The sequence below is a fragment of the Malus sylvestris genome, chromosome 16, assembly GCF_916048215.2.
Source record: "Malus sylvestris chromosome 16, drMalSylv7.2, whole genome shotgun sequence".
Classification (NCBI taxonomy): domain Eukaryota; kingdom Viridiplantae; phylum Streptophyta; class Magnoliopsida; order Rosales; family Rosaceae; genus Malus; species Malus sylvestris.
This window is the reverse complement of record NC_062275.1, coordinates 3568290-3588527: the sequence shown is the minus strand read 5'-3', so window position 1 is coordinate 3588527 and position 20238 is coordinate 3568290. Positions and strand designations below refer to the sequence as shown.

Below are 20238 nucleotides of genomic sequence, written 5' to 3'. Positions count from 1 at the left end.
GATTAATTAATTCCATTTGAAAAAGAAGCGAGTGTTGGTTACGTCAAGGTTGTTGAAAATTGGAATGAAACCGTAATCGTAATCGTAATCGTATAAAAGCAAGCAAGGAAGGGAGAGATTTTTTCCAAAGAAAATGTTGTGGATACTGACAGAGAAAGCAAAACAAGATATTACCACCACCACATGGAAAAAAAGGTCCCACGGCACGAACTCGAAGCCATCACTTGGATAAGACACGTTTTTGTATTTTGCGTTTCTTCCGTCCCTCCGCCAGCGGATTGTTTTGCCTGCTGTTTTCTTCCAACAGTTTCTGGGTTTTTTCTTGTACGCTTCCATGCACTGCATTATTGGTCCCTGATGAAGCTGTCATATGGTATCCAAGCCTGCTTATTTTTCCAGCACGATTGAACTCTAAAGTCCTGAATTTAGACCACTAATTTAACTCCCGAGTTTGGACACTCAAATCTAATCCCCGAAACTCAAATCAAGTAACAAAAAAGGGGTGCCGATGTGGAGTAGTTTTACGTGCGGGCGATTAAAGAATGGTCCCATGCATGTGACGAGACGTATACAATTTATGTTGAATTGCACTGAGGTTTTTTGTATAAACATTTACATCTGTTGTAGTGCATGAGTGATTAAGTTGCGTACGATACGATATTGATTACTAGTGATTGACTCGATCATCTGTAACCCTACTGATTAGGGCAAGTGGGCAGCCTTAATTATATGCCTAATTAGTGGTGGGGTTTCATTGCTGTCACTATGAACAAGGTTCATGCTGGACTTTATCTTGAAAGAAGATAGACATTGATTGAAAAATGGGTCATGGGTTCTCAACTAACAATCTCCGAGGGCAGTCAAAGGGCTTCCCATATGAGCTGATCATGAGAATTGTTGTTCGCTTAATCATAGCAGACCCCACACGAATGGATCTTATTAATATTAATTATTATAATTAATAGATAGATTAATCAAGTGATAAGTAATATTATTGGTGGTGGGACGGACGACGGAGACTGCGATGAAAAGGATTGAAAGTGGAAGCCTAATCTTGAAATACCAAGTTGTTGTTTAGTGCTAGTATATTACTATATTTGCCACTTGGATTTACTAGAAATAGGGTTTAAGATGCAAAGACAAAATTATGCCACCAACAATTCAACAGAGACAGACAAAACGTGGGACTCGGACTTGTCTGCTTGTCTGTCTCCTTATTGATTCTGTCTAGTGGGTGATACTGGTTATGCAGTATATCATCTTACTGTGTTTTCTGGGTTACTCACGAGAGAAACTTATATACATTTCGAATGCCAAAGTGATTGACTTGAGGTGATGTCACTGTGGCATTCCAAATGTGTGGAAGTTCTTCTCGTCTTTTACACTTGACCCGGATTATATTTTTGTCAAGGCAATGCTGTCATCTGGAGGAGTTTATCTTATTTTTCTACAAAGAGCATATGTGTTCATTATTTCATGTTGAAGAAATTATCACGGCATGGGAGCGCTTAGAAAGCAGATTTGAAATATAAACATGACACTGGGTGCTTGGATTGGCTGGCTGGTCTAAGGATCAATTGGTCTGGTACTGTGAATTATAAAGCCCATTGATTAGGTTGGGCCTTGCTGTTTCACTTTTTATTGCATTGATTGATACTTAGTACTTCATTGAACTTAAGACATTTCATTTACAAATGAAGATAAATGTTACTGATAGTATAAACCGTAGTGCTAGTTGGTGATAGCTAACATGTTCTGTTAGAAAACAACATAATAATTCTAAGGACATTATTACAAAATCTATATACAACAGAGCTACGCCACTACAATTGGCCGGTCACAACTAATTTATTGAACTCATAAAAATGTGTATCTGTCTGTTCTCTTTAATCTGATTTATATATTTATACTGCACCAACCAAATTATCATTCTTTTGGAGTACATATGTGTTTCAGGTCAATCTTCATGGTTCATACTTATACAAGGAAAAGAAAACATAAAATGAGCTGCAGAATATAACTTAATTAAATACATAATTCAAATTATTAATTTATTACACTGGAAAAGCATCTAAAGAATATATATTTGGTACATAATTCAGATTACGTCAAATAAATAGATTTAATTAGATATGTCTCCAAGGTCTTTCTGCAAGGTTCACACATTCACTGTACCTATAACAATCCACCAGATGATCATTTGTCAACCCTGCAGCCTGCATGAACGAGTACACAATCACCGGTCCAACGTATCGAAACCCTCTCTTGATCAAATCCTTGCTCATGGATTCTGCTTTCGGGGTCCTCAGAGGAACGTTTCTGGGGTATCTGAATCGGTTTATGACTGGTTTGTGATTCACATAACTCCAAATGTAGCTGCTGAAAGATCCAAACTCCCTCACAATCTGCATTGGTTAGATAACTAATCAAGATTAAGTACAATGTCAACAACTAATAAATAATTTATATCATGTTCTAGTTTTCTTGCTTGCCTTCAATATGCATTTGGCATTGTTTATAATGCACCTCACTCTGCTGTCTACCAGCATTATTTCTTTGTTGGAAGTTATTTCTGCAATCTCTTTCTCCTCCATTTTTGCAACTTTGTTCGGATCGAATCCAGAAAACGCTTCCCTGCGTTACGAACTAAAGCATAAGATCTATGAAATAGTACCCAGAATTTTATAAATTCTAGTGACATAGCTAGAAAAGAACTAGGTTACCTGAAAAGCTCCCTTCTTTTCACAATTTCAGTCCAATTGTGGTCCATCAACATACCAGACAGTGCAAGCAGCTCAAACAATTGACTGCATGCAGATAGATAGATTTATTTAATTAATCACCACTTAATTTTTTTGATTAATTAGACTTGAACATAAGAGTCTCGATGGACTTACTTGTCATCGTATGCTGGAACTCCCCAGCATTCGTCATGAAACGCTACATAAACTTTATCTGTGCAATGAAAGAATAGGATCAATGCATGTCTGCATAAAATTCTTTATTTACTCCGGCAAAAACAATTTTATTTTATTTTCTGTGTATATTTATGACAGAGTTACAAATACAACAGAATGACACAATTTGAAACCCATACGAATACAAAACTCTATGTGTATATGTTGCATGTTGCCGGTTTGACGCAAAAAAAAAAAAAAAAAAAAAAAAAAAATTTATTATTAAAGACAAACACGATCCAATGCCACACGTTGTGCAGTAGATAATCAAAAAGTTAATTGTAGTAGGCAAAGAATTATCTAATAGGCTCTAGAGTCGATAAAATGTTAAATGCCTCACATATGTTGTTGTCATTTGTATTATTGTCTTTCAGATATATATGTTACTAACTTGCATGTATCATTAGCCAACTACTTGGTAAGGATGGGCAACGGTTATGGCAGACGGTTAACCGCGATTATTTACCCATAATCGTTTATATTCATATCTACATAACTGTTTACCCATTAGGTAATTACATAAACGGTTATACCCATAACCATAACCGTTTATAAACGGTTATCCATACTCATAATTGTGTATCAATTTAACTATAACCATTTACCCATTTAACCATAACCATAATCATTTACCCATTCATCTATTTTTGAACCCGTTTATCCTTTTTTTTACCCATTTACCCATTTTTTCACCCGTCTACATGTTTTTTTAACAACTTGAAAATTACAAAATAAAAATTTGTTATAATTTTCGTTTTCTAACAATTAAACACCGTTATAGGTACATTTAGTATACATTTCCCTATTTTAATCATTTAAGTCCTCATACAATTCCAATAATTGAAATAATAGTTTACGAACGATATTTTTTTGTTAGACCCAAGCAAGTCTTTAATTATAATCCATATGATTACAAAGTAAAACTTCTAAAAACAAAAAGTAGTCATTATCTTGAATACAAGATGATTCAAAGCTCCAAAATATTTCGAGACTAAACACTTTCGAACACGTTCAATCACAAAGTAGTCATTATCTGTATATTTTGGTGCAACTGCAGGTTGTGAAAATTTTAAATTTAATGGATTAAACTAAAAATCAACCAACACTTTTGTTTTTCGTTATGCAAATTGAATTACTTCAGAGATGAGAGTAAAAAACAACCAACATGTTCCTTTTCCATTATGCAAAATTGCAAATTATGCAAATAATTGAATTTTACATATATTAAATTAAATGGGTAAATAGATACCCGTTATAACCGCAGATAATACCCATAATTGATGGATACCCGTTATAACTGCGGATAATACTCATAACCGTCCATTTAAATTTCACGGATAAATGGTTATACTCATAACCGTTTATTCGTCTAAACGGTTACTTATAACCGTAACCGTCAACTTTAAATAAGCGGGTAACCGCAGTTACTCAAACCCATGAGTATTTTGCCCATCCCTTCTTGGTAGTGATGAAAGCCCTTATGACTTTCTTGTTTATGAAGTTTACTATCATTTTCTGTAGATTCCACGTACCAACTCCTACGACCATTTTTCCTTTTCAATTTTCTCCGGAGCAAAGTCATAAACTATTATTATTATTTTTTTTTTTCAAATGATGAAAATCGGAAAACTGGAGCCCATCAGGGACCTTGATGAAATTGAAACAATACAGTAAAGATTAGCATGGGGTATGTTCAAGGATGATATACATATATAAATCGAGAAAGCATGAAAATAGGAAATCAAAGTTTTCTGCAGTATTTGATGAAACATTAATAAAACTCACCACTATTCTTTGTTATCCAATTGCACCTCCTCAACTCCCCATCATTAGCATCCTGAGCCAGACTAATCTGCTGCTGGGCAAGTTTAGCCACTGGAGAATTATACTCTCTTCTTGGAGGTGGTGGTGCAATGAAGCGGAACGCCGCGGAAATCTTCTGATCCAGTGGAAAGGTAGAATCGGTGAGAGAAGAATCATACGAGTTCTCCGACAAGGAGAATGACAAAGATGATGATGAAGATAGGGATAGAGATGAAGTGCTCTTGTGAAGGCCAATTGGGTAAATTCGTTTGAGGTGTTTAGGGTTACTGTTCGTCTTCTCCCTCTCCTTTACAACTTTGTTCTTCTCCAGAAGTACATGTCTTCTTAAAATATTTGCTTTAGACATGTTACTTGCAGAGAAGATGTAAGGAAATAAATATAAATAAATAACTTAACTTAAATGGAGTAGATATGTTGAAGTGGTCTGAGATTTTATATAAGTGTTTGTATGCTTTGAGTTGGTTGGTGAAATGTGAGTTTCATGGATAATTGTGTGTCGCCATTTTTCCTCCTTAGTTTACAAGCAAAATCAAAGATTATAATATCGTAGAAACAAATAGGAGAGGCCAAACATTAATTTTCTTTAAAAGGGTTTTGAAATTATTTATCCCCCTGTTATTTATAAAGATTACCTGAAATATTGAAAGAAGAAAGTAAGAAAAAAGCACTCCTGTGAGAATAGAGGAAACAGTTGACCTAATGGAGCTACTTCTTAAAATATGATTAGAGATATTGATAAGTAATTCTCTCATTTTGTCATATGATTAATTAAAGTTTCTAAGGATATAGGGGATTTGTTGCTTAGCCAATAATTAGGTGTTCTATATGCACCAAATAGAAACCCACTAAACAAACAATATACCGTACATAAATCACAAGTTAGGTCCATTTTTTTTGTCTGTTTAGTATCATCTTGTACCATTTCTCAATTGAAAAGTTTGTATAATAATTCTATATGTGCACTATTCCCTAATAATTACCATCCATTTAGCAAACCATGAATCTTTCATGTCATCACATTACTTTGTGCTTTCATGTTGCCAATATATCAAATATCTCCTTTTTCTGAGAAAGGTGAAGATTGAAAAGTGAAGTTTCTAATGAAAGAGGAATAATGTATTCAAAATCCAGGGAAAATTGTTTATAGTTGCGGTGTTTGTTTCAGAGAGCAAGCAAGTCATGGGTGATGGGTCCATGCCATCCTTAACTCCCACTCCTGTTTCTCTCTGAAGCTGAAGCTTCTGATAGGGTTTGAGACATACTTGTGGCCTGCACAGAAAAAGATATCCCATCATCCATCCAAAGCTTCCTACTCTCTCACTCTCTCTCTATTTTCTTCGTCAAATTTTCTTCTTCCTGGGGGGTTGCTTGGGACGCAATCATATTATTATCCATGAAGCAAACTGGGGAAGTGAGCTTGCCTTAATTTCTGGAGTCTTGGATGCTTTGGAGCATAGAGAAAGTTATTAAGGTGGTGGGATTTTTGAGCTGATTTCATGGTTACATAGATTTTCTCTGCACGACATTTGTTTGAAGACAGATACGTCGAGAAACTCTAATGTATGCTCAATTTTCTTACCTCTGATATCATTTATATTGATATCACTAATTATTTTGGGTATAAACTGACGCGTTAGAAATTTAATTTTGGGTTTTAGATTTTAGGTTTGGATCTAAAAAAACCTAAGATATGAGTGATCAACTCCGGCAAGATAAAAACCTTCAATCTAAGTTGTGTACGGTTTTAAGTAACAACTAACAAATGAAAACCTTCTATCTAAATTGTGTATGGTTTTACTTACCACTTATTAATACGGAACACCATTTGGTTAGGACTTAGGAATATAAATACGAAAAGGATAATACGTATTCACTAGTGCGTGCTGTTCACTTTTTAATTTGTCCCATGAAAAAATGTCATGTGTTTTGTGTTTTTTTTTTTAAATAAATAATATTATTTACACTAAGAGGAAGATGTGAGTTTAATATCATGTCTATTATTTTTCAAAACAAAAAATATTTGTTAAAATACCATTGAATAAAATCAAAAGATGAGTACTCTCTAGTAATTATCCAAATATTATCGATCGAAACATTCCAGCTAAAAGAAATTATTAATAAATCACTCTTTTTTTTTCTTTTTTTTTTTTGGAAAACATTAATAAATCACTCTTTGGTCAGCAAAAGTATACACAACGACGCCGGTTCATATGCTTACGTAAGGTAGTTATCCTGCTGGCAACGACACCCCTCTCTTTCTAAATTTCAATGCAGTAAAACCTTCAAATTGCCGGGAAAGCCAACGGCTTCCTTAAACCCTAGCGCCTCCCTCCGCCGCCGTTCCATCAATAAAGCTTCGATTTTGATCCAACCTCGAACCAATCTCTGGTCTCTATCATTTCTCTCAGCTTTCCAATTTTCCCCGGAACCAAAAAGGGCTCTTGCCCTTTTCATGCTTAAACCCTAATCCCCAATTCCATGCTCCATCACATCCACAAATGGAAGCCCTTACATTTTCTACAAAAATCTCAGATTCTCGCTCCCCTCTCCTCCCTCATCTTCACTAAACCTTCGGCGTCCGCTGCAAAGCTCGAAGACGAGCTCGCCGCCGCCGCCGCCATCCCAAATCCTAGAAACACCGTCTCCGAAGTCATTACCGGCTTGGGAATCTTTGGTTTGAGAAAATTCTTGGGTAATTGTTATTTTAGAACCATGGTCTCAAAGTTGAATCAGCCGGAGGTGGATTTGATTATTGAAAGTTTGAGTCTTGAGAGCTCGGATTCAGCCTTTGGGTTCTTCAAGTTTTTGAGGAATGAGTGTGGCTTTCGGCATTCGAGGATTTCGGAGTTTATTGTTGTTCATGTATTGGCGACGAACAGGCAGTTTCAGGAGTTGCGTTCGGTTGTAAAACAAATGGTGGATGAGGAGGGTATGGTTTTTAACTACTTCTTTATCATATGAATTGTAGCTCATGGATGCAGTAATGAGTTCTTTTGAAGTCCTTGAATAGTTCATTAATTGATTTTATATCTTATTCCGGCGAGCTAAACAAAAGAAAGAAATTGATGGTAGTTTTTTACGCTTTTTTCGTTAACATTACTTTCCTCATTGTGGTGTTTATAGTTTGTGATTTGTGATAGGCCCTGGTTCTGCACCTTCACTTTGTGAGCTGCTCTTGTATAGATTCAGGGACTGGGACTCAAGTAGTGTGGTGTGGGATATGTTGGCGTTTGCTTATTCGAGATCTGAAATGGTTCATGATGCCCTGTCTGTTCTTGCTAAGATGAAAGATTTGAATTTGAAGGTTTCGACATCAACCTACAACTGCCTGTTGCATAATTTGAGGCATACAGATATCATGTGGAATGTTTATAATGAAATAAAAGATAGTGGAACTCCAGAGAGTGACTACACTACGTCTATACTTATAGATGGATTATGCCAGCAATCCAGCGTGCAAGATGCAGTTTCTTTCCTCATGGATGCTGAAAGGACGGAGACTGGGCCTTCAGTTGTTTCATTCAATACCATCATGTCTAGGTTCTGTAAATTGGGCTTTGTGGATGTTGCGAAGTCGTTTTTTTGTGTGATGTTCAAGTATGGATTAGTTCCTGATTCGTACAGTTATAATATTCTGATTCATGGGCTATGTGTAGCAGGTTCATTGGAAGAAGCATTGGAGTTCACTAAAGACATGGAGAGGCATGGGGTGCAGCCTGACACGGTAACTTACAACATTCTCTGTAAGGGGTTTCATCTACTTGGTTTGATGAGTGGAGCTCGCAAGGTCATTCAGAAAATGTTGGTTAAAGGGTTGAATCCGGATCATGTTACATATACAATTATGATATGTGGCCACTGCCATGTTGGCAATATTGACGAAGCTCTTAAGTTGCAAAAAGAGATGATTTCAAGAGGTTTTCAGTTGAGTGTCATTGTATACAGTGTACTACTCAGCAGTATGTGTAAAAGTGGACGAGTAGAAGGAGCATTGAGATTGCTGTATGAGATGGAAGCTGTTGGCTTGGAACCAGATCTTATAACATATTCTATCCTCATTCATGGTCTATGCAAGCAAGGAGACGTACAAAGGGCTAGTGAAATATATAGAGAAATGTATATGAAGAGAATCATTCCCAATTACTTTGCACACCGTGCTATTCTGTTAGGTCTGCGTGAGAAAGGAGATATATATGAGGCAAGGAAGTATTTTGATCATCTGACGACAAGGGCTGTGACTGAGGATATTGTGCTGTATAATATTATGATGGATGGGTACGTAAAACTAGGTAATGTTGCAGAAGCAATACAATTATATAAACAAATAATTGAGAAGGGATTAAATCCCAGTACTGTCACTTTCAATACTCTTATCCATGGTTTCTGCAAAACTGGGAAACTAGTGGAGGCTCGAAGGATGTTGGATACCATCGAGCTGCATGGATTGCTACCAAGTCCAGTTACTTATACTACTCTTATGAATGCTAACTGTGAACAGGGAAACATCAATGGCATGTTTGAATTGCTTCAAGAGATGGAAGCGAAAGATGTAGAACCAACTCATGTATCTTACACGGTAGTTATTAAAGGACTTTGCAGACAGGGGAAGCGGTGGGATGCTGTTCACTTAGTTGAGGAAATGTATGCCAAGGGCCTAAGCCCGGATCAAATCACATATAATACAATCATCAAATGTTTCTGCAAAGCTCAAGACTTCGAGAAAGCTTTTCAGTTACACAACGAGATGTTAATGCATAATCTTGCGCCTACTCCTGTTACGTATAATCTCCTCATCAATGGTCTTTGTGTATATGGTGACCTAGAGGATGCTGACAGGCTGCTGGTTTCTCTCAATGACAGCAATATCAATTTGACAAAAGTTGCCTATACCACGTTAATAAAAGCACATTGTGCAAAGGGTGATGTATATAGGGCCGTGGCACTCTTTCATCAAATGATGGAGAAAGGATTTGAAATTTCCATCAGAGATTATAGTGCTGTAATTAATAGATTGTGCAAAAGGTGTTGGATAACTGAAGCAAAGTACTTTTTCTGTATGATGTTATCTGATGGGATTTCTCCTGATCAAGAACTCTGTGAGGTGATGCTTAATGTTTTTGATCAAGGTGGTGATTTCGATTCAGCAGCGGAACTCCGTGCTGAGATGATCAAATTTGGCTTTCGTCCGGATTAATCCATGGGAAAGTTATATTTTTTAAGAATCAGGTAATGTTGTCGTCCACCCTACCCTGAGTTATATCCATAAATTTCATTTTCTTGGCACAACCAAATGCTAAGTACATTCAAGAACAATAGTGATCAATGAAGCATTCATAAACTTAAATTTCTTTTGTACATGATTATGATTTTTATGACTGCAGCAGAAATCTCAAATTAATTGTTTACTCTCTTCGCAGAGTCTTAGGAGCAAGGATGTTCTTGGTGAAGACCGTGTGGTGCTTTCCCATAGAAGCATTAAGCCTAAAGTTAATTCTAGTCAGGAGAAGGCCTACAGAGCTGAAAGTTGAAACCAAGAGTTCTTATACAAGAGTGCCGGCTGACCAGGATTCTTCTGCGCATGCAGTCCCGAATGTCAGGTGCTAACTTAGAGTTACTTTAAGATCCTTGTGGAGCCTTGGGAAAATGCTGAGAAAAAAATGATCCCATTGCTGAAACCAAGAGTTGTACACTATCTACTGGAGGATTTGTGTGACAATCTTCTGGCTCGCCCCGGTGACAATGAGGGCAGTCGCCTTTTTTTCAATGTAATCCATACAAGAGTACAGGCTAACCGTGTTGCCCCAGTGTCTCATGCCTCATCAACAACCAGCAAGGGGAAAGCTAGTTCCTTCCTTGAGTTCATATGGAGGTTAGTTTCTTGAAGTGAGTTTCAAAGAATGCACCACTGCATTTGCTTCTGCTTCTCTTTAATTTCTCACTTTCCATTTTTTCAGGACAATCGAAATAGACGCAGCTAAGGTAAATTTATCATCATGCTCTCCTGCCTCATAGGAAAGAACACCATATTACATACGATTCAAATTCATTCAATGTGATCTGAATAATATTTATTTTACAGAAAAGTTGAACATTCTCCTGGACTTTGATACGAAATCTATAAAACGGTATTGGAAAATAACCATTATTTTATTCCCCAATTCCTATTTGTGTTACGGAGCTGCTATTGGCACTCCAAAATCGATCTTTCATGGGCTAGTCTGTTCACCTCACTTTAATTTGACCCAACTCTTTCACAAGCTCGTCCAAATCCTTTGAGGAGCTCCCACCATCTCCCACAGCCGCAACTGCCTTGTCCCTCAGTTCCTTCGCTCTCACCTTCTCAGGTGCTTCCCCACTCATTGACTCAGCAATTGCCTTTCCCAGCTCGGCCGAGTCAGGTACCCCATTGGCACCCTCACACACCTTCACGCCCACGCCCATGTACTCAACCAATAGCTTGGCATTTACAAACTGGTCAGCCTCCATAGGCCAGCTCAATATCAAAACCCCACCCACAATCCCTTCCAGCACAGAGTTCCACCCACAGTGGCTGAGAAACCCTCCAACCGCCCGGTGGCCGAGGATCATCACCTGCGGCGCCCAGCCCTTTATCAGCAATCCCCTCCCAGCAACCCTTTCCTCAAACCCATCTGGTACGACTCCGGACCCATCATTCACCTTCCCGGCCAAGCCCGTTTTCACAACCCACACAAACCGAGCTCCACTCTGTTCCAGCCCAGAAGCCAAGGCCTCCATCTGCTGCTTATTTAGCAACGTCTGACTTCCAAAGCAAACATACAGCACAGACCCCTCCGGGCACCCATCAAGCCATGCGAGCACGTTATCTTTCCTCGTGTCTGTGTTCGGGTTGGCCCGTTCCAAGTTTCCACCATTAGCGGCGGAAGCAAGTAGGCTCAATGGGCCAACTCCGTAAACACGGGGGTGGCCCATTTTTGTCTTCAAGTGTTGCAAATACTCTCCTTCCAACTCATGAAAGCTATTGAAAATGCATCCCCAACTTTCGGTATTGGCAAGCATGGCATTCCTCATACGCTCTGACTCGGGCTCCGATTCTCTGTAGCGGCGGGGCAGGGAAGGCAAATGCTCTGCTTTGAACGAGGGTGATCGAGGAACATCGGGAAATTCAGCTAGAGATGACTTGATGATATCTAAATTACGCCAGCAGTGATCTGCAATAGATGCCAAGAAAGCACCGGAAGAGTAGAAGGTGATTCTGCGGATACCTAGCTGGCGGGCCAGGGGCAAGGTCCAGCCGAGGAAGAAGTCGGAGATGATGGCGGTAGGGGGGTTGGGGTGGGAGTTGAACCAGTGGACGATGGGGTCGTGGAGGTTGGTGAGGGCGTCGATAACGGCAAGATTGCCGCGGGGGCCAATATCCTTGACGTTCTCGACACCGGGTGGTATTTTGGGGTGAGGAGGGAATGGGAGGACTACGGTTTGGACGGAGGGGGAGGGGGAGGGGTTGGCTGAGAGGAGCGGAGTTAGGGCAGGGAGGTTTTTGGGGGTGACCAAGACGGTTACGGTGATACCGCGGAGGAGGAGCTGGTGAGTAAGGTCGAGGAGAGGGAGCATGTGCCCTTGCGCAGGGTAGGGAAAGACTAAGATGTGGGTTCTCGCCGACATGGTTTCTGGAATCTTGCTTTGCTTGAACTCTCACTGTGTGCGCGCTTCTTTCTCGGATGTATACTTTTTTCTTTTTCTTTTATGGGAAGATGAGGAACACGAAAGCACATTGAGTGGCGTAGAATACGTCAAAGCACAGTACTAGGTTAGGACTTGGGAAAGGATTATCTACGGATTCTTTTCCATCTAATCCATTAAGTTCGGAATTCGAGTCATTGAAATTTGATCCAACGACTACAAATAGGGAACTCTTTTAAACATTTCAACAGTCCGGATCCCAAACTTAGTGGATTAGGTGGAAAGGGATCCTTCTTTCCTATGACTTGTGAGTGATTGACATGTGTGCTTGCAATTCCGTTTCCATTTGCGATTAGCTGTCAAAATAGACTAAAGGCGCGTTTACTAATCCGTAATCAAATTGAGAGGAATTGAATTGAGAATGAATTGGATTAAGAAGGAATTGAAATGAGGTAGAATCAGAATCAGATTCTTGTTAAAGTTGGTTACTAAAACTGTCTGGAATCGGAATAGAATTCCATAAAACAGTTTACTAATTCAACATAATCAGAATATAAACTAATATGATTACTAAAATGCCCTTGTCCCAGATCAAATATTTTATATACTTTTTTTTAATAAAATTTGATATAGTAGAAGGAATTGAAATAAGGTAGAATCAGAATCAGATTCTTGTTAAAGTTGTTTACTAAAACTGTCTGGAATCGGAATAGAATTCCATAAAACAGTTTACTAATTCAACATAATCAGAATATAAACTAATATGATTACTAAAATGCCCTTGTCCCAGATCAAATATTTTATATACTTTTTTTTAATAAAATTTGATATAGTATATTGTTTGTACCATACTTGACCAATCTCGAAACTACTGAGCAGCGGTCAACGTTATACCGTCAAGGATCCATAAGAGTTTCCCTCCAACTAGGAGGCCAATCACAGCGCGACACATGTCGACATCATAAGCCAATCATAGCGCAACACGTGTCAACATCACAAGCCAATCACAACACGACACGAGTCAATGTCAGAATGAAACTATAAACTCTCTTCTATAAATAGAGATCATTCTTTCACAATATTTTCGAATGTCATTTGTACTAAATCATTCACTAATACTCACTACAGGAGAGCTTGAACCTATGTACTTGTGTAAACCCTTCACAATTAATGAGAACTCATCTACTCTGTGGACGTAGCCAATCTGGGTGAACCACATACATCTTGTGTTTGCTTCTCTGTCCCTATCCATTTACTTATTTATCCACACTAGTGACCGGAGCAATCTAACGAAGGTCACAAACTTAACACTTTCTGTTGTACCAAAGTCATCGCTGATTTTGTGCATCAACATATATAATAGTAAGAAAAAATTAAATTGCTTTTTTATTTCATAGACACATTAAAATGATTTTGTTTTGTTTTTTTTTTTATAAATTTAAGTATTTACTTTAATATCTAAATTTTTTCGCTCAAGTTGTTGTTTCTTCTCTTCGGCATATGTATATAGTTATGCATAATGTGAATGAGCATGGAGTTGTGCATAATGTGAATGAAGGACATGGAAAGAAATTGTTAGGAGCATTAGTTAACTCTTCAAGGATATATTTTGTTACATGATGTCAATGAGTAGAAGGAATGATTTTACCATTTCAAATCAAAAAACTTGATTCTCCTTAAACTAAAGAGATTTTCACGAGATGGATTTTGCATAATAGTAAATAAATGAAGAAAAAACATTAGGAACAAATAAAGAGTTGGAAATAACTTCATTAAAGTTAATATTTTACATCAAAGTACATATATCTAACCGTCATAACCAACCTAAACAAACTAGTTATACCTTGCCTAGGCATCATATTATCAACTAAATATTCATAACCTACCTACACATCATATTGTCTACAAAATATTCCTAACCTGCCTAAATATCATAATATCAACAAAAAGTAGTTCTTCACCATCATGGTGTCATCGAATCAATCATTAGCTTTACAAAACATTCACAATTTTCCCTGATATATTATCATGGCAACGAGCATGTCATAGCAAAAAACTAGCATTCATATTCTTTGGACCATCGCTTAGATGTCATTATGCATCCAAGTCTACAACAAAGTAGTCACATATGCACTCTTCCTTTCATCAAACATGTTGAAAAAGACCCTCAGAAGGTCATGTTCTTTGGCCAAGAAGTTGGTGACTTTAAATAATTTCATGGGAGCCAAAAACTCCATTTTGCTCAACTCACCGTCAAGTTTTTGTTGCTATCATTGAAGAGAGCTCAACCCACAACCTTGTCCTCAATCTTCCTAATTTCATAAAGATGATGAATATTTGATAATAAACATTTGTGAGCATAAACTATTAAGGATAAGGTACTATTCCTAAAAATACAACATTTGTGAGCATAAAGAATTGGGATAAAGCAGTCTTCCTAAACAATACAACATTCAAAGATCACGGTACACAATCCTGCATATCAATCTTTTTCTTAACAAGTCAAATCATACCAAACAATGATAATCTTATATCAGATGATCTAAAATGTTGTGAGTCCTATACAAGGTATAAAATATCAATGATATAGGAAATATCGGTAATCCAAAAACACGGAAATATCGATGGAAATATCGGGATATTATCGATATCGATAAAAATTGAATAAAAACCACGGAAATTGTAAGAAAAAACTTGGAATTTTTTATTGAAACTTTGCAGGATGTTTATTTAGTCAATTATCTATTAGTTTATCACAAAAAATTGGAAGGAAATGCATTGCATGATGGATTTAACTAATTTAAGTTGATTATATAGCGAGCTGGCAAACATTGTGAGTGTAGAAAATATGTAGTAATTAATGAAAAAAGTTTAAAACACCATAATCATTTATATATAATGAATTAGTACAATATTTTACACTTTATACATTGCATGGTAAGATACTTGAGTGACTTAGTACCACATAGAGTTCCTATGAGGTTCAAAATTTTCACTCTCTTCATCATCTCTATGTGTAGATTTGTTTCTTGCAAAAAGAATTCAAAACAAAACCATATACATAAATATTTTAGCGTATTTTCATAAAAACATAAGTGATATGGTGGTCAAGGTGTTGAAGGAGTAAAATGGGAGGGGTTCGAATCCCTTGGTGTTTTTTTAAATATAGAAATTTATCCTAGATAATAAATATTAGGGTAAATTACACAAAACTACCTCAACTATTAGGGTTTTATTTATTTATTTATATTTTTTTCACACAAAACTACCTCAGCTATAAGGGTTTTATTTAATTTTTTTTTTCTGGGTTACAGGTAGTGGGTGCAGCATGTAACACCCAAACCCCCAATTATATGTATAATTTCGTAAGTCCCCTAAAGTTTTATTGAGATTTCATTTTGCCCCCCCCCCCATTTTGATTAAATCTGGACCCTTTATCTAGATTCCTAAACATTCCCAAACTGCCACGTGGCATCACCATATCACTCTTCACTCTTATCTCTTTCCGTCCCCTACCCCGTGACCCTCTTTCCTTTCTCTTTCTTCTTGTTATTTCTCTGCACTCTATCTCTCTCTCTCTCAATCCTCTATCTATTCCCTCTCTATCGCCGAGACACACACACGGCAGCACCATCGTGCAAACATCATTACCATCGTCATCAAACCTCGTCTTTCTCCCTCTCCTTCTCGTCTCTGCAACTCGACGAACGCAGGAACTCTCCGGCAAGCTTCTTAATCTTCTCCGGTTAGGTAAGCTTCGGGTTTACCTCTTTCTGTTCTAGATTGAAGCTTAGATGTGAATTGTTAAGTTTTATCTCGTGTTTTTCCAAGGTTTTTGGGACGAAATCGGCTCGGGATTAGGCACACCTATCTCCGGCGAGGCCGTGGGTGTCTAGAGGTGTTCCGACCACCACAGGTCATTTCACAGCAAACGAAAATGGTTCGAGAGGGTCCCACCGTCGAACGAATGGGATCCGATGACTGCCACATCGTCGGGAGTCATTCATCGCCACAGAGAACGACGCAGCGGCGACCGAGGGTTTTCAAGTCACCAATCTTGTTGAAGACGAGGAGGAGGAGGGAGTCCAGGAGGTGATCGAAGATGTCGTCGTCAATGGGGGAGTAGGGTTCCATACGACAACGACGAATTCCTCCGATAATATCACAATATATTGACGATAATTAAGTGGATATTAGTGAAAATATCGCCCTCTCACAAAAACGATATTATCGGAGAAATATCGCCGATAATATTGATATTTTGGTCCATGGTCCTCTATAACCTTCAGGAAGATTATTTCTATGGCAAACAAATACTAGTCAACTATCGTTGTGAGGGCGATGATTACGGCGAGATTGGTGAGGGCGCGACATTGGGGTCGTGGAGGTTGGTGAGGGCGTCGATAACGGCGAGATTGCCGTGGGGGCCAATATCCTTGACGTTCTCGAGACCGGGTGGTATTTTGGGGTGAGGAGGGAATGGGAGGACTAGGGTTTGGACGGAGGAGGAGGGGTTGGCTGAGAGGAGCGGAGTCAGGGCTGGGAGGTTTTTGGGGGTGACCAAGACGGTTACGACGATGCCGTGGAGGAGGAGCTGGTGGGTAAGGTCGAGGAGAGGGAGCATGTGCCCTTGCGCAGGGTAGGGAAAGACTAAGACGTGGGTTCTCGCGGACATGGTTTCTGGAAATGTGTTTGGTGGGAGAAGGTGGGTGTTTGGTTATCTGCATAACAAGAGTTTAAGAGAGTATTTAATTTTGTTTTAGATTAGGTTTATATCTAAATTGATTTTATTCACTGATCAATTTTTGTTGGCATCCAGTCAGCAAAAATATGGGTACTACATTTTCTACGTTATCAATTCACAGTTAAATTGGTAGATTGACTAACAGAGGTCTAACATTGTAATAAATTCGTAAGATATGACATTGCGCTATTGATCGTAATGTTCTAGTGAGGTACAAAGAGCAAGTCAGTCCTTTTGGGAATTCTAGGATACAATCAGCCCATGTTTATAAGTTTATAACCGTATTAGTATTTCTTTCATCGCATAAACTTGTTGTCATGAGAGATATCAATACCGTTAATATACACCTAATTGCATGTTAATACAGTAATATTCAGTTCTTATTTCTTATAGTTTTACTTTTAGCACAACCAAATCTAGAGTACATTTAAGAACGTTATTAATCATATTATTAACCCCAAATAATAATAATACTTGAAAGGCATCAATGGAGTTCATTTGCCCTCTAAAATGTTGTGAGCTAGCTTGACTTTCGTCCCACTTTAAGTTGGTTCAGCTCTTTCACAAACTCATCCAAATCCTTCGAAGAGCTCCCGCCACCTCCCACCGCTGCAAACGCCTTCTCCCTCAGCTCCTTTGCCCTCACCTTCACCGGTGTCTCCCCCGTCATTGCCTCCGCAATCGCCTTTCCCAACTCCGCTGGTTCCGGCACCGCATCCTCTCCTTCACACACCTTCACGGCCACCCCCATGTCCTCCACCAACAGCCTTGCATTCACAAACTGGTCCGCCTCCATGGGCCACCCCAATACCAACACACCCGCCACTATTGCTTCCAGCACCGAGTTCCACCCGCAATGGCTCACAAATCCACCCACGGCCCGATGGCCCAAGATCAACACCTGTGGAGCCCAGCCCTTTATGACCAAACCCCTCCCACCAACCCTTTCCTCAAATCCATCAGGCACAACTCCAATCCCATCTTCCACTTGTTGGGCCGTGCCCCTTTTTACGGCCCATACAAAACGGACCCTGCTCCGTTCGAGCCCGGAAGCCAAGGCCTCCATCTGCCGCCTATTGGGCAACTTCTGACTCCCAAAGCAAACATAAACCACGGACCCATCCGGGCACCCATCGAGCCAGGTCGGGACATTGGCACCCGACAAGTCCAAATTCAGGTTGGCCCGACATCCGTTACCAGCATCAACTACAGTAGCCGATAACAGACTTAATGGGCCAACCGCGTAAACGCGCGAGTGGCCCATTTTGGCCCTCAAGTGGTCTAAGTACTGTGCTTCCAAGTCTTGAAAGCTATTGAAAACGGACCCCCAACTTTCGGCATTCGCAAGCATGGATATCCTCAAGAATTCGGACTCGGGATCCAATTCTCTGTAGCGGCGGACCACGCTGGGAAGATGCTCCTGTTTGAAAGAGGGCAATCCCGGAATATCATGAAAATTGACAACCGTCGATGCCGACCGAACCGCCTCTAAATTACGCCAACAGTAGTCGAGCACGGCTGCCACGAAGGGCCCGGAGGAGAAGAACGCAATTCTGGGGATGTTGAGCTGATTGGCTAGGTGTAGGGTCCAGCCGAGGAAGAAATCAGAGACGAGAGCCACAGGTGGGTTGGGGTGGGACTTGAACCACTGGATAATTGGGTGCTGGAGTTTGGCAAGCGCATTGATGATGTAACGGTTGCCGTGGTTGCCAATGTCCTTGACGTTCTCGACGCCCGGGGGGATTTCGGGGTGAGGAGGGAAGGGTAGGAGGAGGGTTTCGATGGAGGTCGGGGGGTGGGCTGAGAGGAGTGGGGTTAGGATGGGGAGGTTTTTGGGTGTGATTAGGATGGTTATGGTGAGGCCGTGGAGGGCTAGCTGGTGGGTGAGGTCCAGGATCGGGAGCATGTGGCCCTGGGCTGGGTACGGAAACACCAGGATGTGGGTGTGCTTAGCGACTGACATGGCTTTTTTTCTTGTGCTCTCAGTCAGTGTGGATGCGGGGAGGAAAGTGGGAGGACGACCCTGTAGATATTTTCAAGGGAAATGATAAGCACACACCTTTTATAGCTTCCTACACACCCCTGACTAATCATGTCCGTTGTTTTCATTTGATTTATTCAATCCGATGGCCTGGAACAAAGAGGGGTGTGGGAAAAGCTATAAAAGGTGTGTAAAAATCAGCTCTCTATTTTCAATTATTTCCAAGTCAACACACTTTACGACTTAATAGAGCATTCACATGTACACACGCGGAAGAAATTGATACGCGAAAGAAATTCAAATCAAATGCCTAACAAATTCAAAAGAAAAAAAGGTTGATGATATTCATAAACTCAATTTTACTTTGGAAAATTAAAATTTGAATTGTTTTTCTTATTCTATTGCATAATTATTATTGAGTGCACGATAAGATTAACAATAAAATTAAAATTTATTAATAAATCCATACTTAATAACTAAATCTAATTTGATTCAATGTTTATCGATGGATGGTGATTTTGAAATTTTAAATCCTCCAACTTAGGTATGAATTGATTTATGCTTTTTTTTTTTTGTTTGATTTCAATTTTATTTAGAGTTGAGAAGATGGATTTTTAGGTTTCAATTCACAACCATCATCGCTGGAAGTTGAAAAGATTAGTTATTGCGTTTCGCGCTAACATCGATTGGTTGGCGGCTTCATCTGGCGAAGCCTCCCCTGCCAATTTGGTTTCCTCGAATCCACTCCATCACCATGGTTGAAAATTTGGGCTAACCTAAAGAAACAAGGGTTTGCTATCACTGGAATGATTAAAAATTGGTTCATTAGGAGGCAAATATAAACAATTCAGCAACAGCAGCCATTGGAGTCATAGTGATGAACGCAGCTCCAGTAATGCATGGCGCACATCATCTCAAGAAATTCTCATAATTCCTACTCGCCTTAGTGTTGTACTACATCAACTACGACGTAATGCTATATTATATTAACGAAAGCATGCCATACTGCTTTATGTTTATGCAATTTTGGATTTTATTTAATGACATAATGCTATATTATATTAACGAGA

The 20238-nt window shown here is 39.1% G+C and overlaps 4 protein-coding genes across 6 annotated transcripts; 1 reads left to right on the top strand and 3 right to left on the bottom strand.

Annotated features, from left to right (window-relative positions):
* Positions 1–2003: 2003 nt before the first annotated feature.
* Positions 2004–5180, bottom strand: LOC126606531 (uncharacterized). Its single transcript, XM_050273917.1, has 5 exons — positions 4743–5180; positions 2898–2955; positions 2724–2807; positions 2493–2634; positions 2004–2405 (listed from the first exon to the last, which is right to left on the bottom strand). The coding sequence occupies exons 1-5, from the start codon at positions 5125–5127 to the stop codon at positions 2127–2129; spliced, it is 948 nt and encodes a 315-aa protein (XP_050129874.1). The 5' UTR covers positions 5128–5180; the 3' UTR covers positions 2004–2126.
* A 1837-nt stretch (positions 5181–7017) lies between these two features.
* Positions 7018–10920, top strand: LOC126607468 (putative pentatricopeptide repeat-containing protein At1g13630). 2 transcript variants are annotated; one of them, XM_050275050.1, is made up of 5 exons: positions 7018–7710; positions 7922–10007; positions 10199–10650; positions 10736–10760; positions 10861–10920. In XM_050275050.1, exons 1-2 carry the CDS (start codon positions 7260–7262, stop codon positions 9973–9975), a joined length of 2505 nt encoding a protein of 834 aa, XP_050131007.1. In that variant the 5' UTR covers positions 7018–7259; the 3' UTR covers positions 9976–10007; positions 10199–10650; positions 10736–10760; positions 10861–10920. The 2 variants fall into 2 exon arrangements, with proteins under 2 accessions (XP_050131007.1, XP_050131006.1); XM_050275049.1 differs by having other exon boundaries at positions 10736–10920.
* LOC126607470 (UDP-glycosyltransferase 89A2-like) lies at positions 10808–17133 on the bottom strand. Of its 2 annotated transcripts, XM_050275053.1 has the most exons (2): positions 16831–17133; positions 10808–12131 (listed from the first exon to the last, which is right to left on the bottom strand). In XM_050275053.1, the coding sequence occupies exons 1-2, from the start codon at positions 17116–17118 to the stop codon at positions 11004–11006; spliced, it is 1416 nt and encodes a 471-aa protein (XP_050131010.1). In that variant the 5' UTR covers positions 17119–17133; the 3' UTR covers positions 10808–11003. The 2 variants fall into 2 exon arrangements, with proteins under 2 accessions (XP_050131010.1, XP_050131009.1); XM_050275052.1 differs by lacking the exon at positions 16831–17133 and having other exon boundaries at positions 10808–12501.
* A 405-nt stretch (positions 17134–17538) lies between these two features.
* On the bottom strand, positions 17539–19212 carry LOC126607469 (UDP-glycosyltransferase 89A2-like). Its single transcript, XM_050275051.1, has one exon. The coding sequence runs from the start codon at positions 19148–19150 to the stop codon at positions 17708–17710; it is 1443 nt and encodes a 480-aa protein (XP_050131008.1). The 5' UTR covers positions 19151–19212; the 3' UTR covers positions 17539–17707.
* Between the last annotated feature and the right edge of the window lie 1026 nt (positions 19213–20238).

What these genes read in the sequence shown, in the direction of transcription:
- LOC126607470 (XM_050275052.1), bottom strand. Translation starts at nt 12,425, where the DNA reads ATGTCGGCGAGAACCCACATCTTAGTCTTTCCCTACCCTGCGCAAGGG.
- LOC126606531 (XM_050273917.1), bottom strand. Translation starts at nt 5,127, where the DNA reads ATGTCTAAAGCAAATATTTTAAGAAGACATGTACTTCTGGAGAAGAAC. An exon ending in GTTCCAGCATACGATGACAA is followed by an intron (nt 2,808 to 2,897) that starts GTAAGTCCATCG and finishes ATCTGCATGCAG; the next exon opens with TCAATTGTTTGAGCTGCTTG. An exon ending in ATGCCAAATGCATATTGAAG is followed by an intron (nt 2,406 to 2,492) that starts GCAAGCAAGAAA and finishes TAACCAATGCAG; the next exon opens with ATTGTGAGGGAGTTTGGATC.
- LOC126607469 (XM_050275051.1), bottom strand. Translation starts at nt 19,150, where the DNA reads ATGTCAGTCGCTAAGCACACCCACATCCTGGTGTTTCCGTACCCAGCC.
- LOC126607468 (XM_050275050.1), top strand. Translation starts at nt 7,260, where the DNA reads ATGCTCCATCACATCCACAAATGGAAGCCCTTACATTTTCTACAAAAA. An exon ending in ACAAATGGTGGATGAGGAGG is followed by an intron (nt 7,711 to 7,921) that starts GTATGGTTTTTA and finishes GATTTGTGATAG; the next exon opens with GCCCTGGTTCTGCACCTTCA.